We start from the raw sequence: 23,399 nt of genomic DNA, 5'->3' as shown, positions 1-23,399 counted from the left end.
TATGGATGCATAAAGTGCAAGTCATTTTCACCTTTACGGATGGATACCTTCACACTAAAACAAGATAGATTGCAATTTATAATTAAAATAAGCACTAGCAAAATTAGGATTTTAAAATTAATTCATATTGACTAAAATTATTGTATTAAAATGTATTAAGGGATCAACGCTTTATATCAGTGGCGAGTGGTGGAAGTAAGCTGTTAAGATCCGACATAAATAGTGCACACTAAACTTTGACAGTTACACTAGTTAGATGTTTTCATTGAATTATGAATACATATTACAGATCATGTTGGCTAGTTTTTTTTCAATTCATTATTATATTTGATTTATTCGACCACGTCCGATCCTAAAAAGACCATATGGGGATCCACAGAGTGGAGGTTTGTATTAAATGATTTTGTTTTTACGAAAAATGGATATCAGCCACTTGCTCAACCTATCAGGTCCATACTCTGACTCATACACAAATTGAAAAACAATATGTGTACTTGCCAGACCCAGGATTCGAACATGGAACCCACAACATTATAGGCCGACGCTTAAGCTGCACGGCCATCATGACTGACGTGGGTAATAATTCATTAAGCCCTGCCTAAACCAAACCTTAATCAATAAAATATCTCAAATTATATATGATTTAAGGGGGAGAGGCATAGAAATTCATTATCAAATTAAAGCTTTAAACATATTTTAATCGATCGATACCTATCTAAATACAATGGGAAAAATAACATATATTTTTTTATTTCAAAGAGAAAGCGACAAATTTGAAAAAACGGCTAAAAATAAGGGTTTTACTAAAATAAATATTTATTGTTCCAAGTAATTTCTTGAAACAAAATTATCGATTTAATGTTGTTTAATAAGTTTTCTTGGAACTAGTGAATCTCTTTTGTCAATTAATTATAGTTTTAATGTTTTTTTTTCAATCTAAAATCAATCGATTTTTACGAAAAATAAAAATGTTCAATTTTCAATAATTGCATCAAGCGAAAACGTGGGCCTGTTCAATATATTTTTCTTACTTTTTAGATATATTTAACGTGATATTTTAATTTATATTTATTATGTTATTTACTAATTTCAAATTAAATACAGTCGTCAAGGACGTGCTGCCTCTAGCGGCAACAACGTGCGATACCGAAATAACTGTCATATGTATTAGATTCTAGTTCGCATGAATAATAGGTTCCTACCTCGTATGTAGATACGTGCGGTTAGTATGCATGCACATGGTAATATATTTTATTACGAATGGTCTGAAACAATTTGAGAAATTTATGTTAGCATTTACATTAAGCCGTCTCCTCATTTGTTTACTTGAATATTGATAAAATATAGCAAACATTCATCAGTCAATTTCAATACACTGCTAGCAACGTTCCCTCTAATTTTTCTATTGTGTGTGTGCGGATCATCAACGCATTTGAGCAGTGGCGTAAATAGGGTTGGTGTCACCCATCAGCCGGTGTGGTAAATTTACACCCCCTCCCCCCCCCACAAACAAACACATACAATTTTTCATTAAAACTTATATTGTTAAGGTAGGTACCTTTTTATTAATTTCAGCGATTTTGTATAATAATAACACTAACAACGATAATTTTTGAAGTACCTACTTAAATAAAAAAATAGGAAATAAAGAAAAACGCCCGATCTGGTCCCACAAACGCCAATTTGTTGCATTTAGAAAATTTGCGGCGTCATACTGTCAACGTGAAGATGTTTTTACTTCCTTAGATAATTCATAATTATCAGCTTTGTATGAGCTACCAAATTTTTTAATTTTGCTTATGTGTTCCTTTCTTTCATGACCACTCTTGACTAGTCATATAAATTCGGTTAAAGCACACTTGAGTGCATGGCAACCTCAGTTTGGGTAACTGCTCCTGAGACATTCTCAGTTATAAAAAAGCAATTAGACGAAATAATGTTCGCGCTTACGTAGTAGGTAGGTACAAGTTAATTTTCCTGAATCATCTTATATGAAAAGACATACATATCCTGAAAAACTATCGCGTTTGATATATTATATGCATTGAATTCTATTACCATTACTTCAAGTGAATGTGAACGCGAATTTTCGCAAATGAATCTAATTATTACCCCAATAAGCAGTGGCGCACCCAGGATTTAATATTGGGGGGGGCCAAAGGAGGAGAATGTAAATTAGTCCCATAGGCTCTTTTTCTTCTTCACAGCCTAATTTATCGTTTATCGGTCTTTTGTCTATTGCACTCGGTGTACCTAGACCATGGTCCCCACATTCTGAAACGGGCCCTCAGGCTAGGATATTTGGCGGGCCCCCTACCTACCGCTAAGATTAAAGGCAGTGTGAAACACTACATTAACGTTTTTCAAATTGTGTTTTAGTTCAAATTAAGGGTACTTATACAGTGAATTATTGACGATTTTTAATACATCTACTTTAATAATAGAGCTGTCGAGTATCGACACGTAATAATCAAAAAATATATTGCACAATTATATAAGTAATTGAAAATGTTCATGGCCATGAAGTGTAATAGTGCCGCAGGCGACTTTTTCTACTATTAAAGCTACTTTATGATGTGTGTTTATCTCACTTATCTGATCAACCCGACACGCCGGGCCCCCCACAACCCGGCCCCCCAGACTAGAGCCCTGTCAGCCCTCCCCAGCCATGACCAACACCACTCCTGAATTCAGTTGGACACCGAGAATTTTTTGACAGTTCATTAGGGATTGGGTTTCTAAAATTTTGTTTGTTTTTTTCGTTTTTTTCGAAATTTTTGTGTTAGAAATTAAAATCTAAGAAATTTTTCTAAAAAGGGTGCTGGAGAATTATTACAAATCATTTTTTTGCCGTGTTTTTATTTGTCTAAGCCCAAAGGTATAGTTTATTGGCTTTCAATTTCAATGTTTAAAATCATTCTGATAATTTTCATGTTTGGGGGATGCCAGGGCCCCTCGATCCAGGGCATATCGACTTGGACACTAAAGACGTACCTAGTGCGTAACGATTAGGTGGCCAATCGACATAATTAGCATACTATTTAAAAGTGGTAATTAAAAAGCAATTATCTAATCAGCAGTCAATGTGTTAAGTAATTAACATACCTACTTAATATATATTCATCGAAAATAAAATTGATACCTACAATGTTTGTAAGTAGCTACATAAAAAAAAACATTACTTATAAAATATCTGCAAACTAAATAATGTCAAAATTAATTATAAAATTAATTTGGGATATACCTACCTATTCAGATTTAAATAATTAGATCAGTCCTTATTTGGTTTCACTTAACCAGTTTCCAATATTTGTATAAGTAATCAGAAGTATTTACCTACCAAAAATAATCTCGACTGGCATATTTATACCTAGTCACAAATCAAAACTGGCGCAACATTGCTTTTTTGCGATGGTCCGAGACCACAGAAAAGAAAAAAAAATATTTCTGAGTTCCCTGTCCAGCCAATTCAGCCAGCATTGATGGCAGCTAGCATTGATATATTACTAGGTAGGTACCTGCACGACTGACAGATGCTTTCCAAATAAACCCTACAGTGTGCCTGCCTACATTTATTATTATTACCTACGTTTTGTGAATGCCAAAAAAAATAAATTATCAACACATTCGACGTACTGTTTTGAGTCCCTATGGGTCTATTCTATTCAGATGTTAGGTATATTTTCTTATGATGAGAATAAATTATTATTGTCAATGTTTTGGGTATATTTAATTATTTTCAAATCACCAAACCGGCTGTCATCTTCGGATTGTTCTAATAATGAATTGATAATATTTATATTTTTACTTAGGTAACCTAATCATTATTTTCTAAAAATGTGTTGTAAAATAGTCTATGACGCCATTTTTATAGAGATCGTGTGTATGGTCTAATGATTCCATACCTAATTAATTATCTTCATTATTATGAGAATGTCAATAATTCACAGATTGTTATCACATATAAATATCATTACACAATATTATTATATGTATATATTTTTTTAATATTACTATAAAATCCAAATTCTAATACAATCCAATCCATTCCAATTAAACTCACATAAGTAATTATTATAAGGTACTACCAGGTCGATGGTCCACGTATATTTTTATAATAATCTGACAAAATATAAAAAAGTCCGATTGAAATAAAATGCAAAAAATATATATACCATTGTTTAAATAATAACTGTAATTATATCACCTGTTTTTAGATTTTTTATTAATATATAATTACAGTGACATCTAGATAAGATGCCTCGAAGATTTATTCAAATTGGATTGTAATTGGAATTAGATTCTGATATAATTTTGACCTATATGCTTTGTAATTCGGGGAATAGATGGCTCTATAAAAACGAAACTTTTGATGACATCCCCCTTAACAGCATAATTTTAAATATTTTTTTGATACACAAATATTTTTTGAGTATGGCTTGGTTTACGAATTTTAATAACCAACCAACACCATCTGCAATTTGTAGTATTGGTTCAATGAAAACAAATACATTTGACTGATAAAGTTTAGTGTCGGATCTTAACAGCTTACCCTCACCCTTCTCAACTGCTTTGTACCTATATAAGCTTACAAATTTTAGATATATTTTTATGAAAGAGGTTTTGTATAATACAGATATCAAAAATGAGGTTCAACCGTTTTTATTAATTAGCAAGCATTAAAAATATTTAAAACACAATGCATATCAGACATGTCAATAATATTGTATAATAATTATTATGAATCCCCATGCAATGTGATGAAATGAATGTGTCGATTTTGTAAAAAATTAAAAATAATATTTTTTTATTAGAAGCGTGCAAAACAAAAAAAATATATGAAAAGCATTACAATTTTCAAAACAATAAAATAACAAATAATAAAAAAAAACAAAATTGTTCGGAAAAATCATTTTATTTCTACATAATCATATCTATAATATTTTTTTTAAATATATCATTATATTTAGCCTCTAAATTTATATGAAAAATTGTCTCAACATTATCAACTCGTCTGAGAAAAAGATTTTTTTTTCAATATTCACGATATAATGAATATGGCATTTAAAATTTTCATAAAAACGAAACTGCGTAATATTATATAATATTATTTATATAATAATAATGGAAAGGTACTATATTTTACTTAAAATAACATAATTTATTTTTATAGGTCTTTTAATTTATAATTTTTTTTGAGTATTCGTTTGGAAAGAAAATTATAACCTTGCAATACTTTTGAATGTTGCTAGTATCAATAATTGACCGACATTAAAGGTGATAATATTGATCAAAATTTTACTATAATATATATTTATCTCAGAGGTTGATGTAGGTAATAAAAGAATTTAATTATTTTGTGACATTATTTAATACACGAATATTATAAATGACAAAGGCACAAGAACGGAAATTGCTTTTACGTCAAACAACCACAAAAACTATTTCCAAGCACACAATCAACACTCAGTCGATAGTAATTCGTCAGTACAATGCAGAACTAGCTCAAGTCATTTTGACCAAAACGCACAGAACAGATTAATAAATAGAAATGTAAAAGCCATCGCCATGGACCAAAGTTCTGAAGCAGGGTAATTTATGGCCTGACCGCCATGAAAAACCATCAAAAACAACCGCATTGACTGTTCCCAAAGATTGAAAGCTCGTTATATTAACGTGACAAACTAAAATACATATTATTAACTATTGAAAATAGCATATTCTTGAACATTAAGTTTATCCCACATTTTTCACACTTGAGATATTTAGCCTGTTAAACCACACCCAGTAGGGTAAGCCAGTTCTCATTAATTTTGTGTTCCCTGCTTATACGTAAGGTGTAATTCATTAGTTTTGAGTTAATTTAAATCCAAGATTCCAAATAATATATAGGTACTATCTTCGTATATACGGCAGAGAAGAATTTTGTGTAGCCGATGGATCAAAATATAGCAATGAATCAATGAATAGAGACCGTGATAATTAACCTCAATTAATCAAAAATAGTAATTTTTCACCTACGGCAAGTTATAAACGGGTCAACTTTATATGTATATCGTTTATCTAGGCTGAATAATCTATATATTATCACTCAGTTAAGCGATCAACAACTTTCACCCGTTAATCCGGAGGCAATAAATTCTATTAAATTTTCAATTCAGTTCCTTAAAACTTCGGTTGTGGCGTATTATTGACAAATAGCCTTATATTATTTTAAGTTGACACTGATGCGATATGAACAAAGAAACAGCACTAATCTATGGCGATGACTTATTTACGATGAGTTGATCGTTGCTTTACAAATCATGAGTAATATAATTTGTTATAATTTATTTTTTATTTAATCATAAATGTTTGTGTCATTACTAAATAAATAAAATTAAAAAAAAAAATGGTGTAAACTAAGAAGCTCCTAAGTGGTCTTAAACAACGCTTAACCTTATGCTTACAACTTCAGCAACACTATGTTTATACATATATAGAAGTTGTTAGTAAAGTTAAAACTAAGTTAACGTCAATATATTTGTATTTGTCCATAAGTTATGTTTCCTTGAATTAATTCTGCATTGCCAGAACACTGCCCTGACGAATTGATTTTATAAAAGTACCGTAGTAGGTACGTAGTATAAATATCACTCAAACTTCTTCACACATTTTTTCCTAACTACTATCCTGCTTTTAATAGCGAGAGAGAATCATTCAAAGTATTATCAGTCACATTTAAAATCAATCATTTCAATCAAATTATTATTAAATGCTTTTCACTTAATTATTAGATATGAAAGTGTTCCTCAAAAAGAGGTCTATATATTATGTAAACATAAAATTTGACAGGATACCTCAAAAATAATATCTTTGGTGGTATTTAGATCATAATAGTATGTTTTTCTTCCGTTAGAAATGAAAGGCGAATAAAGGACAGACAGTGACAATCCAAATACCACAAAAAATCAAAAATACCCATGAATTTACATATGAATTAATATTTTTGTCAGGAGAAATAATAGCATATTGTACATCGTCAACGTGAGTTTATAATTAAAACTGCTGGTGACAGTATTCAAAGAGACATATATACCACTCTTCCATGTTGGTAGATTTTTGAGGTCAAATATAATTTTAGACCTCAATGTATGAATACTGACCTTTTTTTGAAGCACACTTTCAAACATCAAACAACACATTCACTTTTGCTTTCCATACAAACCGTTTTAATTTTTAGATAACCAATATATTAGACACATCAATATATAGATAGCATTTCTTTTAAATTTTCAGTAAAACAATCAGTTATTACTTTAAATTAAATCAATCTATTGAAAAGGGTATCACTAATGTCGACCCTGGGAATACTCAAATGTTTGACTCAAACGTGTTAAGATTCATAGATTACAGTTTTATAGCTACACACAAAAGGATAATTATATAATGTTTTTGGGTACTACTAATAGACTGTACAGGTAAATGAACACAGTATTTACTGTAATTTACATTGGAAATACTAACACGACCTGAGTTCATTTCAAGAACATTATTGCCACTTGGACAAGCCAGAGAATTAAAAAATGCTACAATATTTTGTTTGTATTATGAAAATATCAAACAATGTTTTTAAATTTAATAATACCGATAATTTATTATTATTTTGTTACAAAGTCTGTGAACACATTCAATATATTGATTTTCATAAAACTATCTTAAAACATTCATTCTCACACGGATCATACAAAGTTTTACATCTTAAAATTAGTATTAAATCTACACATCGTATTGTTACACATTAAAAAAACTATATAAAGAAATAATTTCACAATATGTATCGCATGTCTGTGGATACTGTCATTGCCGGGAACATTGGCAACAGATCATTTGAACTTTCAGCTCATCTGAACACCGAATGGCTATCTGATGCTTAGAGGTCAGCGGATGCCCTTATCAGCACTTGATTGTGCATCGGACTGACCCTGAACTTTTCCCTCATCACGATGTATATTACGACAATGGCGAGGGCAATCAACGACATCCCTAGAGCGTTGATCACAACACCTTCCGTGGGGAAATTTCCGTATTCCGAGCTGTGGATAAACAAATGATACATGCTATAGAACGTAAAAACAATAACAACAACACAAAACAGAGGAGTTTAGCACATCGAAACATGTAGCAACGATAAGAATGAACTAACATAAAATGCAGACAGGGCAAACAGAATATAATTAACTGCTAAATAATGAGCCCTAAGTATGCTATAGAGCTATTAAAAAAATACTTATTTAAATTGACATGCGCATTTTAGTCAGAGCCATGATGAAATTGTAGTGTATTTTGAAAACTATGAGGCTTGTCTCACACACATTGAGGTCAATACGATTTCAAAAATTCAGTATTTGTGAGGCATGCCTAAGGCTAAGGGTAGAAGATTCGATCTCAATCAACAATGAAGAAAACTATGTCGGTACACAAGTAGCAAAATTCCATTTTGATTGTTTGCTATGCCTATTAATTGGCACCCGCATTATTATGGGAGAAGCATAATATACTGGGTACTAAATTGATATTTCAGCTTGGCTCTGATTATTGCAATCAAATAATTAAGATTGAAGACAAAGAAGAATGTATGGAATTAAAATAATTTTGTATGAAAATGATGGTATTTTAAAATGGGATGAAATAAGGCAACATGCCGCTAGCTATCTAGTAGTCCATGCTATATATCATAAATAAATTACTATAAATAAGAATTTTACTATAACTATGAAAGAAATTGAATTTGAATTGATACAAACTTATTCAAAAGTAGATTTCTTTCGATTAATTCGGAGTTAACAAAATCTTTACTTTGTTTCTATTGAGTATTTTTGTGGAATCATGATCAAATATACTTGAAAATGACATTATATAAGAGGCAGTTCTTGAAACTCTGACATGCAATAAATTATTTAAGATGGCTGAAGTGTGTTTGTTAACCGCTAAGTTTAAATACAGTAAATTCTCTTTTTTTAGAAAACATTTATTTTCAATACTGAGTGCGATTGTTTCCATGAAATCATCATCCATATAATTAGGTATAACACTTTTTTGAGATAAAAACTGTTAATTTGCAGTAAATCCATCCAAACTAGTAATTTCGGAGGCGTTTTTATGGTAAGTCAGAATTTACTGCAATTTCCCTTCCTGTCAATCTCAACTAAGCTTTAATACAGTATATCGATAAATTCTGAATTTCATGCATAGTCATCCTATCAAGAATGATATTTAATGGAAAACCATACGTAAAGCTCTCTAATGCAGTGTAATTAAACATTTTTAATAAAACGGCACACTTCACCTTCTATCAAAATTTTTATGGCATACGAGTAAACCTATAAACAAAGTGTAACTCATACGGGTTCGTAGGGGTACTGCCCGGTTGCACAGAAATGAAACAATTACTAACGACACTCAAAACAAAAGAGTAGCAAGTTTTGTGATCGAGCTAATTCATTGGGACCATGTCCGATCCTAATAGGATCATATGGGCCTCCACAGAGTAGAGGTTTGTATTAACAGATTTTGTTTTTTACGAGAAATGGATGTCAGCCACTTGCTCAACCTATTAGGCCCATACCCTGACTCAGACACAAATTGAAAAACAATATGTGTACTTGCCAGACCCAGGATTCGAACCTGGGACCGACGGCGTGATAGTCCAACGCTTAAGCCGCGCAGCCAATGTGGGTGTACTTATCGAGCTAAACTAGTAAATAAACGAGCTACCAAACAATGATCACTTAATGTATCTTTATTTCTGTTTATTATAGGTAAAATTTAAAAAAAAATGGCGGCACACTAGGAAACTTCGGTTGAAAAACATTACTCTTACGTATCACATGTCATAGTTTCAAGATTTGACAATCAGCAAGTATTTCAAAACTGAAAGGTAGAAGAAAGATGCTGTCACGAACAAGCGTTAACATATTGTAACAGAAGCGACATAGCACTGAATGTATCGTCATGTAACAAGGCACGATGATGTATGTGGGTGTTTATGTCGTGTGATGTAATGGAGTACAAACCCGAGGGTGAATATGGCCTTCTCAGTGAGTCCAGTGAGGCAGGTGGCGATGGCCAGCATGAGCGTGGTCAGGCCGAAGGAGGCGTGGATCGGGACGAGTGCGGCACGGAATGCCGCCGTGGCACTATCGCAGCACAGCAATACCAGGAAACTGAAGAAGCCCACCACAAACTGAAAAATGCATTATATTAAATATTAATACCTTTTACAAAGAGCACAATTACACTAAAACAAGTAATACAAACATGTTGTATTAGAACACTACTTGATAAATTCTAAAACATTTTCAACATGTTTAAATTAATGGTATTTTAACTATATTTACTAACATTTTCTCTCCTAATCGGAGCATATTGACCTCCACAGTTTTTTACAAGGAATGATTGTTAGCCAATAAATAGACCAACCCATCGAGTCCTTGCAGTGGATTAAACAGATTGGTAATTTTGGTAATAGAAAAATTAAGTGTCTGATGTGAGCGTTAAATTAGTTGTTAATAAAAATATAAAAATAAAATGGATGCCTCCGATTTTATGTGATTTTTTATCTAAATAATGATGGAATATTGTATAAAAAACCTGTCTTGTAACATTAATACAAGGCGTTCTTATCACAGTGCAACTTACTGTGTCAAATACATCTCAGACAACAAGTGTGATGCTTGCTACAAATGAACCAACAATGTCAAATTACTTGCAGTTAATTTAATCATTAGTCTTAATTACTCGTTTTCAGCTTCGCTCTGATAAATAGTCTATCTCCATTGAAAATTTTTCTATCCATGATCATACAATCCGATGTGGATCTTATCCGCCTACCGAAGAGATTCCTCAATACTTTTTTTATGAGAAATGGTTGCTCAAATTATTAAGTCCATACTGTAAATGCAAGCATATATTGAAAAAAAAACATGTAAATTTTTCAAGCGTGGGAAAGTATGAAGACAAAAATTTTAATATAAAATTTAGCTAAGTATATGAGAAAATACTCCATTTTATGTAGGCAGCCAAAAGCAATAAATACATTGACCGATATTTTTAAGATGAATAATTACGTAAAACACCGATAAATTCGTGGGTCGGTTATGTAAACAAAGCAACAGACTTCAAACCAAAACGCGAACCGTCATTTTATTTTTGGGGCTTCCAATAAAAGAAGATAAAAAAATGAACTTGTTACCCACAGAACGGATAATAAATAAAATTCCGATAGGCTATATACCAATACAGTCAATTTTGACGCAGGATTTTGAATGTGAGTATCCTACGAAAATATACCACGCAATACAGACGTGCAATAGTGTGTGTAATACACCAATATTAATGAGCGTCAATGCATAAACCGAGAGCAGTTGTCAGTATTCGACGTATGACATATTCTTGACACGTGTTTAAATTTATCCTGTATTCTGTTAGGATATTTTGTTAGTAATGTATCCATACAACACATTTCTTAGATATTGGACTCATGAAAGGATGATAAAAATACTGTATAAAAAAAATGAGGCGGCATTTTGGCGCTAGCTAGGGAGCGGCATTTTATCTAGGGACGTCACTGCATACCGCCACATGTACTTAAGTACAATCGTTCGATTTTCAAATTGAAATTCTAATACAGAATTCATATAAGACTCATATCCAAAGTCCAAATTCTTTGGGTATATCACTTACTTGTATTCCAAAGAGCCCCATGGTGACGAGTCCCAGCCAGCTGTGCAGCGAGTAGAAGTTGGGGATTGGCGGCGTGTTGAGGTTGTGGGAGTCCAGCACGGCCAGGAAGCCGACCACCACGCAAGGGATGGCCAGCGCGTGGAAGATCGTGTGGAACAGCTTCACGTACAGTCGCCGGCAGCAACGGCAAATGCGGTACAGCAGGATCGCTGGAATCATATTAATAATATTTGATCGACTATCTTTCTAAATATATGTGCAATATTTCCAGCGACAAGCTGAGCTACGAGTAGGTATTAAATGGTTGTAAAGACGATGTGGGGAAAAGAAGAAGCTAAGCCATAATCTTTTTGATTTGTATCGGTTTTATTTTGGCTGACTTTCCATTACAGATAAAGATTTTTTTTTGGAAAATTAAGATACTTTTTTATTCATTCTTGCGATCATCCCATACAATTTTAACGGCCTATCTGTGGACCGCGATCGACATCTTGCCCAGGTCTGATTTAGCCATTAGATGGATTTTGTTTTACTGCTTATTCTAATGTGCTATGTAATCAGAGACTTGAACGTGGAAATCATCCACAAGCAAGTCTTGAAACTGTCAAAAAAAATATACAGTTCCATGACAGCAAACGTCCTCAATCAGTCGATCAAACATCTTAAAAATTACGATCTAGCCTACTCAAAAGCCTTATCAGTCTATATTTTTTCCTTCTAAATTAGGAGATAAAAAAAGGTCATTTAGTTCTCTTTGAATCTCCCTTCGTCCGTTGTGACTCCTTCAATTCGAAGGAAAAACCACTGTAGGTATAACCCCTATTTCCCCCTTTTATTGTTGTCCTTCCCTCAGATCCACGACAAAGGTCATGAGGTCACCGTTAATAGGCATACAATCGTGAGTACTTAAGATAACGAAGATTATACCCACATTAGAACACAATGCTATGTAATTCTCTACTTTTAAATGATAATTTCAAATGTTTCATAAGAAAAAGTAGAGTTGTAGGAACAACAGTTTTTTTTTTAATTATTGAGTGTGATTTAGTTAGATTATTATTTAGAAGTTGTAAAAAAAGGTAAATTTTATTGGTGTCAATTAAAATGATGCTATTTTGATATTGAGAGCTATGAAATAGGACTACTGACTTTTGGCGTCAAACTTTGTATGCTTTGTATAAATATTCGCCATGAAATAACACAAAAAATTCTAAATATTCATGGATAGCAAACGTAAAATAAACTTACAGAATCCGCTGAAGGTGATGAATCCGGCGACCATAAGTACTGGATGCAAGTTGAACTGGAGCTGAGGATCGTCGCTCCACGCGAAACCCTTGCGGTAGTATACTGCCCAGAAGATCGTGAGGGCCAGGGATCCCACCAGCAGGATGGAAGCGAGGGTGACGACCAGGGCATACTCGAACCAGCTGCCGCAGCCCCATTCTCCTTCTTCCTCTTCATAGGAGTTGGATCGATGCCTGAAAAGAAGGGAAAACATAGTCTATTAGATGAGTTGTTATGTAATTATAATAAGATTTCATATATAAGTCATCTCGTATACACAATCAGATTACTAAATCATTTGAAAGGTTTTAGATATGTAGGTATCAATTAATAGGTAATTAAAACACTTGGTTGAACCTATTACGGTCCCGTTCATCCCTTCTTCCCACAAACCTCAGATCCCCAATTATTGTCACAAGACAAGGCAAGTCAGCAGTTACGGGTCATGAGTCGAACGTAATTGCAAGTTAAATTCAGTGACATCCAGAAAGCGGACGCGTGCAGGATTGTTATAGCTTTACCTCGCTAATTGGTACTTGTGAATTGTTCGTAAACCGCTGTGCGTATAGGGTAATTCGTCCATCGAGTACCCTTTCGACGTCACAAAGAGTTACATCAAGACAACGGACGCATGTACGCTTGTTACAGCTAAGCCGTCGTTAACCACACAGTGACTCAAGACAAAACACACCTGTTCGACCTTCGTTGCGCTAAATCTGATACTGTTTGAGCGAACGTCACGTCTATCATCCCTCCCAAGCTTGTCATCCTTATTCATCCCAAAACCAAGTGAAACCGTGAGAGTGCCATTCCGAACCGTCCGTTTAACCGTCAGTGCGTGAGTACGTGAACATCGAACCGGCTCTAGCGCGCGCCAGCCGTTTCAACATAAAAGGGCAGTGTCTGGCATCCTGTTAACCCCTCCCCCCTCCTAGATCCGTAATCCACTAACCAGAATCTTCAAATTATAGTACACTGCTAAAAACGCCAATAACACTGTTTAATATATTATTTTTTAGTAAATTGTATTAAATTGCATGTTTTACATTTCGACATTATACTCCCCAGTTGCAATACACTCCACATGGTCATACTTAACACAGATAGGATAGTAAGACGTTCTGTGTATTTTATGATTAATGCAAGCGATTTCATTTTGCGTAATACATCAAAACCTATAATTTTAAGTAATTCGAAATCCATGCTAGGCGTACCTAATGTTTACCTGAATTATAAAAAATATGCAATTTGGCGAGAAATCTCTCCGGATAACTAACTCTCCGGCAGGTGTAAGCACATAATAAATGGTTTGACATTTAAATTGATAATAATCATTTGTTGTAGAAACGGCAACGAGTCGACTTTGACGGGAGAAACGTAATAATTTTGTTTACAGTGAAGTGCATGCGATCGCAAGATGCAATTTTGTTCGCGCACATCACAGTGTTAATCAGTGGCAACAAACCGACAGCTTGCGGGCAGAATTCCCAAGAAAACATTAATGTACTTTTAAGGTAATATTGACAATATTTAAATTATAATTCAGATACATAGTTGTTTCCGCATGGGTAGCGTTCGAGGCGTTAGCTTAATCGTTAAAACTTATCATTCGGATTACAACGGACGTGAGTTTAAGTTTATTCGATTATTATTTTTTTTGTTTTCTATATACGTGTTCCTGAAGTTATTCCATATTACGTAAAATATGAATATTTTATTGTTATACCCACCCCAAGAAGATATAACGTTAACATAACGATCTGATAAGTGGAAATTCCAACAAAAAACGACACATTCTTTCAATCTCAATTAGGTAGGTACTAAAAAAAAATCTCAAAAAAGTTTTATTACTAGTTTGTGAAAGAAACTATGTTAAAAATAGAAGGTGATAGGTATTTAATATTGTCAAAACTTTTGTTCATTAAAAAAACCGTGGAAGTTGAATGGGAATGAAGCTGGGAATTCACCAGCAACTTTTGTTCTCACCCTCATAAAATTTGACGATAATTATCATATTTTATTGGACCATAAATTACATTAATCGTTTGTTGCACTAAGTTGACAAATGTGGCTTACATATAGGTAGGTAAATATTTAATCAATTTCGATACCTCATAATTAAATATTATTGATGGATTTGCATTCCATATTAGTATTGAAAATCCTGACCACAATATTTGCCAATTTCTTTATTATCGTAAGAAATAAAATAATATGGTTTTCAGAAGTTAGTAATTTTAGAGGAAACCAAAGATCTTCATCTTGCCCGAAGCAGATTCATAAATTTTGATAATATTTTTCCAATTATTGACATACAGCTTTCGAGGGTCTTTCTGAATACCATCAAGCCACCAAATCCGTTTACCTTCTGGTTCACCAAACGTGAGACGCTCGTCGCTCCTTGAAGAATAATGCAATAATATGCGTTTTATTGATCTGATTTCGTAGTGAATAAAAAAAATCCATACCAATAGTTGAATATTATTATTTGGTTATTTGCTATAACTATTGAAGATTTCACTTTAAAAAAATGTACCTAGTATTCACACAAATATTATATAATGTATATAACATATTTATTTTATATCTTTCGAAAGTAATATTTTGTTTGATTCATTAGAAGTTTGTTATGAAAATTATTAATAGTATCTCGAAACACTGTGATTTCTTTATGTTTCTCTCCAATTTCTATCTCGACAAACAATAAAAACTAAGTTTTTTTAAATTCAATTAAAAATATACAAAAATAGATGTTCTTCGATTGGGGATTTAAATCTTCTGTTTCGATTCACTGATCCAAGTCCAATGTCTCGAGCGACGGAAGTCAGAGAAAGTCGTTCCCAGAGTCTTCGCAGTATCGCCGACATCCTATCCGAGTCAGTGGTCCGGACACTCGGTCGTGAATCGTGAATAACGACTCGCCAAAAGCTCCTTCATGCCGTCATTATTTTATAAAACGTTGAGCGATTACCCGAGCAATGATTTTTACGATCGTTTGAAAACAATCATTTGAACATATTATGTACCTACGTAATTTGTAACAATCTCAGAATTGCGAGGATGGCATCTGGCGACGTCGTTATAATCATAGGTTCTTTGATGAGCCTGACGTCGACACTATGGATGAACGAGCATCGACGAAGCGTCTTCAGAAATAAAATGGAGTGCGGGAAGACCACGACTTCGGTGGTTTGATGGATACGAAAAGACTTGCGAATGCCAGGAGTGATCGACTGGAGAAGTAGAGCCAAGGAGCCAGTACCAGAGAATAAGAAAAAAAATAATCAAGTATAACTCAATCACTGTTGACCTTTTAATTACCACATTTAAATAACACGTTAATTATATCTAATGGCCAACTGCTCCAAACGCGCCAGTCGCGGTGTTAGTACTAACTGAGTTAAGGTAACTAACCATGCTATTTTCTTTATAAACTATATCAAGATCTAATCGGCAAAGTTCACCACACAGACTGCAATGGATATATTGCGTTCAAATCATCAAATCAAATTATGCTATGTTTCTGATATTGTTCCAAATTATTGATATTCAATTAGGCGGATTACATACAACCAATTTAGGTGAATGAAATACTACTTCTTCATCTTCGTCAGGACCTCGTGGCTGAGGATTGTGACCCAGATGATTTGATTATCGAAAAGCATTCTCAAAAGACCAGCCCCATTTCTCTCGGCGTTCTACGATACGCAAGGCCAATATCAGTGAAAAATCCGTGACACTCATAAATATGGTGCAAACATCTGGGGCAACCAATGTTTGCTTTAACACATCGGGGACTATGCATACGGACACTAACGATCATAATAACTAAAACCGATGCGACAAGTAGTCAGTGACGTCCCTAGATAAAATGCCGCCCTTAGGCAGTGCCAAAATGCCGCCACATTTTTTATACAGTACTTTTTATCATCCTTTCATGACTGCAATATCTAAGAAATGTGTTGTATGGATACATTACTAACAAGATATATACCACTAAATCTAATTTAAATGCCATCTCTGATTCAATAGACTATATTGTGAGTCTACAGTTTTAGATAGGTACATTTAAAAATAAACTTGACAATCACGAGTGACTGGTAAATACATTTGGATGAATTTTAAATCAGGTATGCACGTGTCATTGTTGTTTCCCAAGAACGTGACATCCAAACACAACGGAAGTAAACTAGACATCGCGAACCCGACAAAAAAAAATCCTGTTAAAACTTTCATAGTACCGAATTAATACATTTTGTTTCCAACCAGTGAGCTGATTTTTTTAATGAAGAGATAGTTCCGTTATTACGAAGTTTAGGTAGCTATTTCTATATATATATATCTAATGATTCTCCTCGATTTGCCGCCCTTTGGGTAACTGCCGCCCCCAAGCGACGCTCAATCTGCCTACCCCCACGGGACGTCACTGCAAGTAGTAATAATAACACGTAGTTATAGCTGCTGATCAGCACATTATAATACATTCTATACACAAGGCTGCTATCGGCCGCTATCGTCGGCTATCGAGGGTACATAATATAAACTGTCAAAACTCTATCTCGCTCTAAAAGTTAACACAGCCAAGAGACGTGCTGAACATATCACTTTTTGGCAGTTCAGACGGCTAACTTATTGTAACATAAATATTAGATATGATAAACTACCCTCGATAGCCGCCGATAGCAGACTTGTGTATATACTAGATGCGCTGGTGTTCATCGTTAGACTCAAGGTGCGGAGTGTCAAGGTATTGGTTCAGTCGGTTACACCTACAAGACTTTGTTAACCCCGCCACCTGATTTTTTGATTATTAATTTTTCTACGTGCTCACCTGTATTCAATAATAAATACTGTTACAATCTTCAATTTAGTGTTAAACTCATTAATGTAATAAATATATTTCGTTTAATCTGTAGCTGTACTACACAAATAACGTTATATTAGGCCTTCAACGGCTGACAGTATGAGCCAGTAAAATTAGTATCTATTTTTTGATAAGAATCGACCATGGAATTAATTCGTCAGTAGGTACCATCGGTCATTGTGATGGTACACACACCCTTCCACCAATCCATCAATCCAGCGCACGGTAAGCCGGGCTTCCTCGGTGGAATATGTTTACAATAAATTTACATGAATAATTTTGTTGACTTTACGAAATGCTTTCAAGTGAAATTAAAATCAGAATTTTGTATACACAAATCATGAGTGTTAATTAATTCCTGCTTTTTTATTTAATTTTACTCGTTTTTTTTTAATCGCTTGTATTAAAAGTGTCAAGACATAAATTGTTGTGTATTATTAATTAAATTTAAAGCTTTCTGTAATGTTAAGTAAAAGCTTATAAAAATGAATAATATGACCGTTAATTATGCTGTAGTAATTAAACTGTTTGCAGGTACATCTCATAATTTAAACAAAATAATCTAGGCATTAAGTGAGGCTTTATATTTTTTTTTTGAAAATCTCAAATTAACCGGCGCCGTATTTTTTTCTCCCTTGGTCCTACAATTCAACTTGGACTTTAGGCGCCTCACAAGGTTTCGTGATAGATTTTCGCAAAATAAATACCCAACATAAAAATATATAATATATAATATGTGTCCTCCACGCGCGGCAGAAGTGAACCTTAACAAGTAAAAATTAACCATACATTAATTACTATACATGAACATTTTTTTATCGGCGTCGGAATATGAACAAATGCGCATGTTTTTTTTAATATTCAATATAATTAACTTTGTGACAGGTTTTAAGTCTGAAGAGGCCCCTTTTAAATTTTTCTGACGGATCAGTTGCGTCGTTTGCCAAAGAAACGCGCCGCTGGATACAACTTTCTAATAGTTTGTAGATACACAATATTTTGGTCTGGACTCTGGACCATAATATATTAAACACGGATAAAATCACTACAAACAAAATATACTAAATATAATTAAATTATATTTAAAAATGCAGTGTTAATTTAGGACTAAAAATCGTCTTCTTCACACACAATAATTCAACTGACATAATAGATTATTTCATTTGTTTCGAATGTTCTATATTTAAAAGTTTGTAATAAGTAGTGTTTTAGGTCCGTTTATCTCAGAATCGAACACCTCCTCACATACCTTGCCGCCTGATACTTTATGATATTTCGTGACGAATTTTAATCTCCCGTTTTTGTATATTATGCGATGTGTCTATAAAAGATTTACTTTTAAAAACTCTTATGATAATATATATTATATGTAACAAGAGGGCGTTCGTAACCGTATTGGGAATTAAAAACTGTCTTGTCAAGATAAACGAGTAGGTATAATATGCGAATTGTTCGATGACATAACATGTTCCCTACAAGACAGATATTGCGTACAGGTACCTGCTTTTTTGTTCATTAAATTTAATAATACGCATGCTAATCATGGTAAAAGGGACGTCCAGAAACTTATAGGCAACACAGCGTTGTAGGACAAAAAACGAAATAATTACAAATGGTAACAAGAGAGTATGTATTGTAATAATATGTAAATGGGTAGGGCCATATAGATGTCGCTATTAGTTCCGATACGAAAATAAATTATATATAGTGATAGATTATTAAATTTAGAACGCCATCTTCGGCGTATCAAAAGTCAGTAGGTAAGTCTTGTTCCGTGATGGTGCTACAACTATATTTTGATAATGCTGTGGATGAGAAATATAATATGCTGAAAGCAATACATTTATTTTTTCAAATGTAACGTTGCAAACTGCTCAAGGAACTCAGAAATAATGGGAACTGAAATACCTAACGGGTAAGGAGAAGCAGGCAACCAACCTCTAGTAAGGAAGAATACGGGATAAATTTAAACGTGTCAAGAATACGTCATACGTCGAATACTGACAACTGCTCTCGGTTTATGCATTGACGCTCATTCAATATTGGTGTATTACACACACTATTGCACGTCTATAATGCGTGGTTCATTTTCTTAGGACACTCAAACATTAAAAACCCTACGTCAAACTTTACTGTATTGGTATATAGCCTATTGGAATTCTATTTATTATCTGTTCTGTGAAACTACCTTGTGGGTTAGCAGTAAATACATGTAATTAAATTATACATTTCAAGCCAGGTAAATATTAATCCAACGTTTAATATGGATAACTGGACACATAATGTAATAGCAATTGAAATAAAATTGAAACAGTCTAGTCGGTCAGACGTGGCGGGTGGTGGAAGTAAAATCAAGTTAAATCGTACCAATATAATTAATATATACAACAGGTTCCGTAGCGCCTACTACTCCGTATTGCGAATATTAAAACTCATAGAAAGTGCGATGATCATCTAGCCGAGAAGTGTTTCGAGAAGATGGCTTTCCGTTCAGTTTTTCCGCTCTCGGAAAAAACGAGAAAAATGTGTGTTCCGGAAGAGTAGACGAACGCGATCACTCGTGCGCACAGAACTATTGGAGCTATCTACCTTATGTCTACTGCTAAATAAATAGTTAAATAGGGTGGAGTCGAAAAACAACAAGCAATCATTTTTTAAATGTCGTGGAACATCTAGTGATTAGTATTGCTTATTTACAGATAGTAATGTAAGAGGATTAAAAATATGACTATCTCTAAATCGTACTCCCTCTCCGGAATAGAGGTTTGAGAGATTGCCTAGCTAGCAAGAAAGCCTCTACACTACAGTACCCACAGCATAGCTAGTCACTTCGCGAACACGAACATCATTATCGTTTTCCCTCGACAAAATGATATCTATTATATTATTTTAAAGCACCTAAATAATTTTATTATTTATTGCTATTCTCCCATCGTAAACGCGAGAATATAGAATATTAGTTTCGGCAAGTGACATGCTATAAAAAATGGTTATAGTGGTTACCAAAATCACAGTCATGGTTAAAACCTCAATCCATCCATGCCAGCGCGTTTTCATCAGCTTGGTGTATGGTGGTCCTCCACGGATATCATACAACAAAATTCTCATCGGTTTGAATTTCCCCGTAATCAAATAAAAGAGAAGGATTTAATCGCCGCTTATTTGTGTTATAAGCACATCAGGTATGTCCGCAGCGTATGGAGTTTAGGATGCTAGAAGCTAAAAGGTAATGAGATGTGATGTTAATTAGTTATTAATTTAAATTGGGATTTAGAGGGATTGAGAGATTCCCTAGAAACCAAGCCTGTCATATGGAGCAGATATTATAATTATTATGATGGTACATATTAGATCCATGTAGGATAAACCTCTGCGATTTTTTCCATTCAAACGACTCTTGTACTTAATGTAATATTTATGATATATATTACTGAATAAGTTAAATTTATAAACCGTAAGTTAACATTACGTACAAATAAGAAGGTGACAAATCGCGTTAGTAAATCATATTTGTGGTTGCCGAACATATATCCTCGCGAGTATTATTTTTCCAATATTCGATGAATGGCAGAGTTCTTTCGCGAATAACATCTGTAAGGGATCTTGGCATTGCGTTTGACAGCACTTCGGATGTTACTGTATTAAAAATTCTTTATAATTCCTTAGTGAGAAGCCGGCTTGAGAGTGGATCGATTGTTTGGGCCACGCATCAGTTGAAATATGACCTTATGGTGGAGCGAGTTCAAAAGAAATTTTTGAGACTCCTTTATTTGAGGTTATATGGATACTATCCGTGGCTTTATCCAACTGACTTTCTCTTAGGTATGCTAACATACTGTAGTTTAAGTGCTAGAAGATATCAATATTTGGCCACGTATTTTTTTCGACTAATACGTGGTGTGAATGAGAACTCTGCCATTCTTGGTAATATTGACTTGTGTGTCCCTGATAACTATCTTAGAAATCGGGAGCATCAGTTGTTTGTTCTCCCGAGGAGCAGAACTAACCTGCCATTGGTGATGCCAATTGGTAGAGCAATAACTCTGTTCAACCAAATTGCTTCGGATGTTGATATATTCCATCTACGTGAGAATGAGTATAGGTGGACGTTATTTTATAAATTCTTAAAATAGGGTCTGCTTAACTCATCCGGTGTACTTCCTTGTACCTATATACTTCATATTTTTTGTATTTACACATTTATACTATAGAATAACTTAATATTGCATAATTACAATATTACATAATACTTTTTTAATAATATTTATTTGTTTCTAAATGTCATGCTGTGAACGTCTTAAACTTATAATTTGTAATGTCCACAATATGTAAAATAAATTAAAATTGAAAAATTGAAAAAAAAGCTACGAACGGTTATAACAGAGATTATTCACCAAGTACAGCTTTCAATGTTACGTAATTCTGCTTTTGGCAGAATAATAATATAATTTTTAGAATGTATACTACATAAAGAGCATTAATAATAATTACTAATTGCTTAACCAATGATTCCGCAAACTAAAAATGCTGTAATAATCGCAATTTTCTCGACTCCACCCACAAAGCGTAAATGTGGGGAAAGTTTATCGTCTGTGGATGTCAAAAACAGTCAACAAACAAGAGAACGAGCTTTTCTAAGCATTTCTGATATCGCACCATTCGCGCCAGACCGCCTTGTATGTCGTGATAAAATGACTTGTCCATTCCGTTATTGTGAACTGCCAGTGTGCAAAGTTGGTAGAAACCAACTCACTAAAGACGCACAGAAGTATACAATCAATTATTGAAGTAGACAAGTAGTGTTACTTTAGAGCAGAGGTCGGCAACATTTCGCCCATGGCACCCTCCATTCACTACAACATTTAAAAATCACTAAGGAAGGGGTGCATAGATATTTTTGTTGACCGATGGAAAGTGTACAAATACTACTAAACAAAATTGCGCGGAGACGACTTTATTATTATTAATATTTATACAATATTTACGGTACAAAATTTTAATTAAATCAAGCATAATAATTAATGTTAAATGGCTTATTTTTCTTAATACTACAACAGGCCACGAGGCCTAACGACACTACATACACAATGCAGCCAGTACCTAATATAAGTGAAACAATCACAAACACCCAGGCTTTGAGAAAATCACATAAATATCTTGTGAACAATAATTATGCACTGAACTACCTATTCCTCACGGTGGCCGCGCGTCTTAAGCGTTGGACTATAACGCCGTGGGTCCTGGGTCTGGCAAGTACACATATTGTTTTTCAATTTGTATGTCAGGGTATGGACCTAATAGGTTGAGCAAGTGGCTGACATCCATTTCTCGTAAAAAAACAAAATCTATCAATACAAACCTCTACTCTGTGGAGGCCCATATGATCCTATTAGGATCGGACATGGTCGAAAGAAGAACTACCTCGTCTGGTATATTTCGTATCGACAAGAGTTGGCGATTTCTGCTTTGGAGTATAAAATACAACTACATCACTGTGGTTACGTTTGCAGTACATCGGACTAGT

At 33.9% G+C, this 23,399-nt stretch overlaps 1 protein-coding gene across 4 annotated transcripts in view; it reads right to left on the bottom strand.

The window, feature by feature from the left end:
• Positions 1 to 23,399, bottom strand: part of LOC147064943 (transmembrane ascorbate-dependent reductase CYB561-like) — a 287,764-nt gene that overhangs the window by 6,220 nt on the left and 258,145 nt on the right. Inside the window, exons 3-6 of one of the 4 annotated variants that reach the window (XM_085958273.1) lie at positions 12,973 to 13,205; positions 11,725 to 11,933; positions 10,056 to 10,225; positions 4,974 to 8,075 (exon numbers count right to left, since the gene is read on the bottom strand). In XM_085958273.1, the coding sequence (XP_085814399.1) occupies positions 7,913 to 8,075; positions 10,056 to 10,225; positions 11,725 to 11,933; positions 12,973 to 13,205 (775 nt within the window). In that variant the 3' untranslated portion in view covers positions 4,974 to 7,912. Of the gene's footprint in view, positions 1 to 4,973; positions 8,076 to 10,055; positions 10,226 to 11,724; positions 11,934 to 12,972; positions 13,206 to 23,399 lie in introns of those variants that run through there. The other 3 variants (XM_085958276.1, XM_085958277.1, XM_085958274.1) reach the window with 3 other exon arrangements.

Source organism: Rhyacophila brunnea, unplaced genomic scaffold (assembly GCF_057557595.1).
Source record: "Rhyacophila brunnea isolate RB1 unplaced genomic scaffold, BYU_Rbru_1.0 scaffold_7, whole genome shotgun sequence".
Taxonomy (NCBI): Eukaryota; Metazoa; Arthropoda; class Insecta; order Trichoptera; family Rhyacophilidae; genus Rhyacophila; species Rhyacophila brunnea.
The sequence above is the reverse complement of the archived record's forward strand: the minus strand, read 5'-3'. Positions and strand labels throughout refer to the sequence as shown.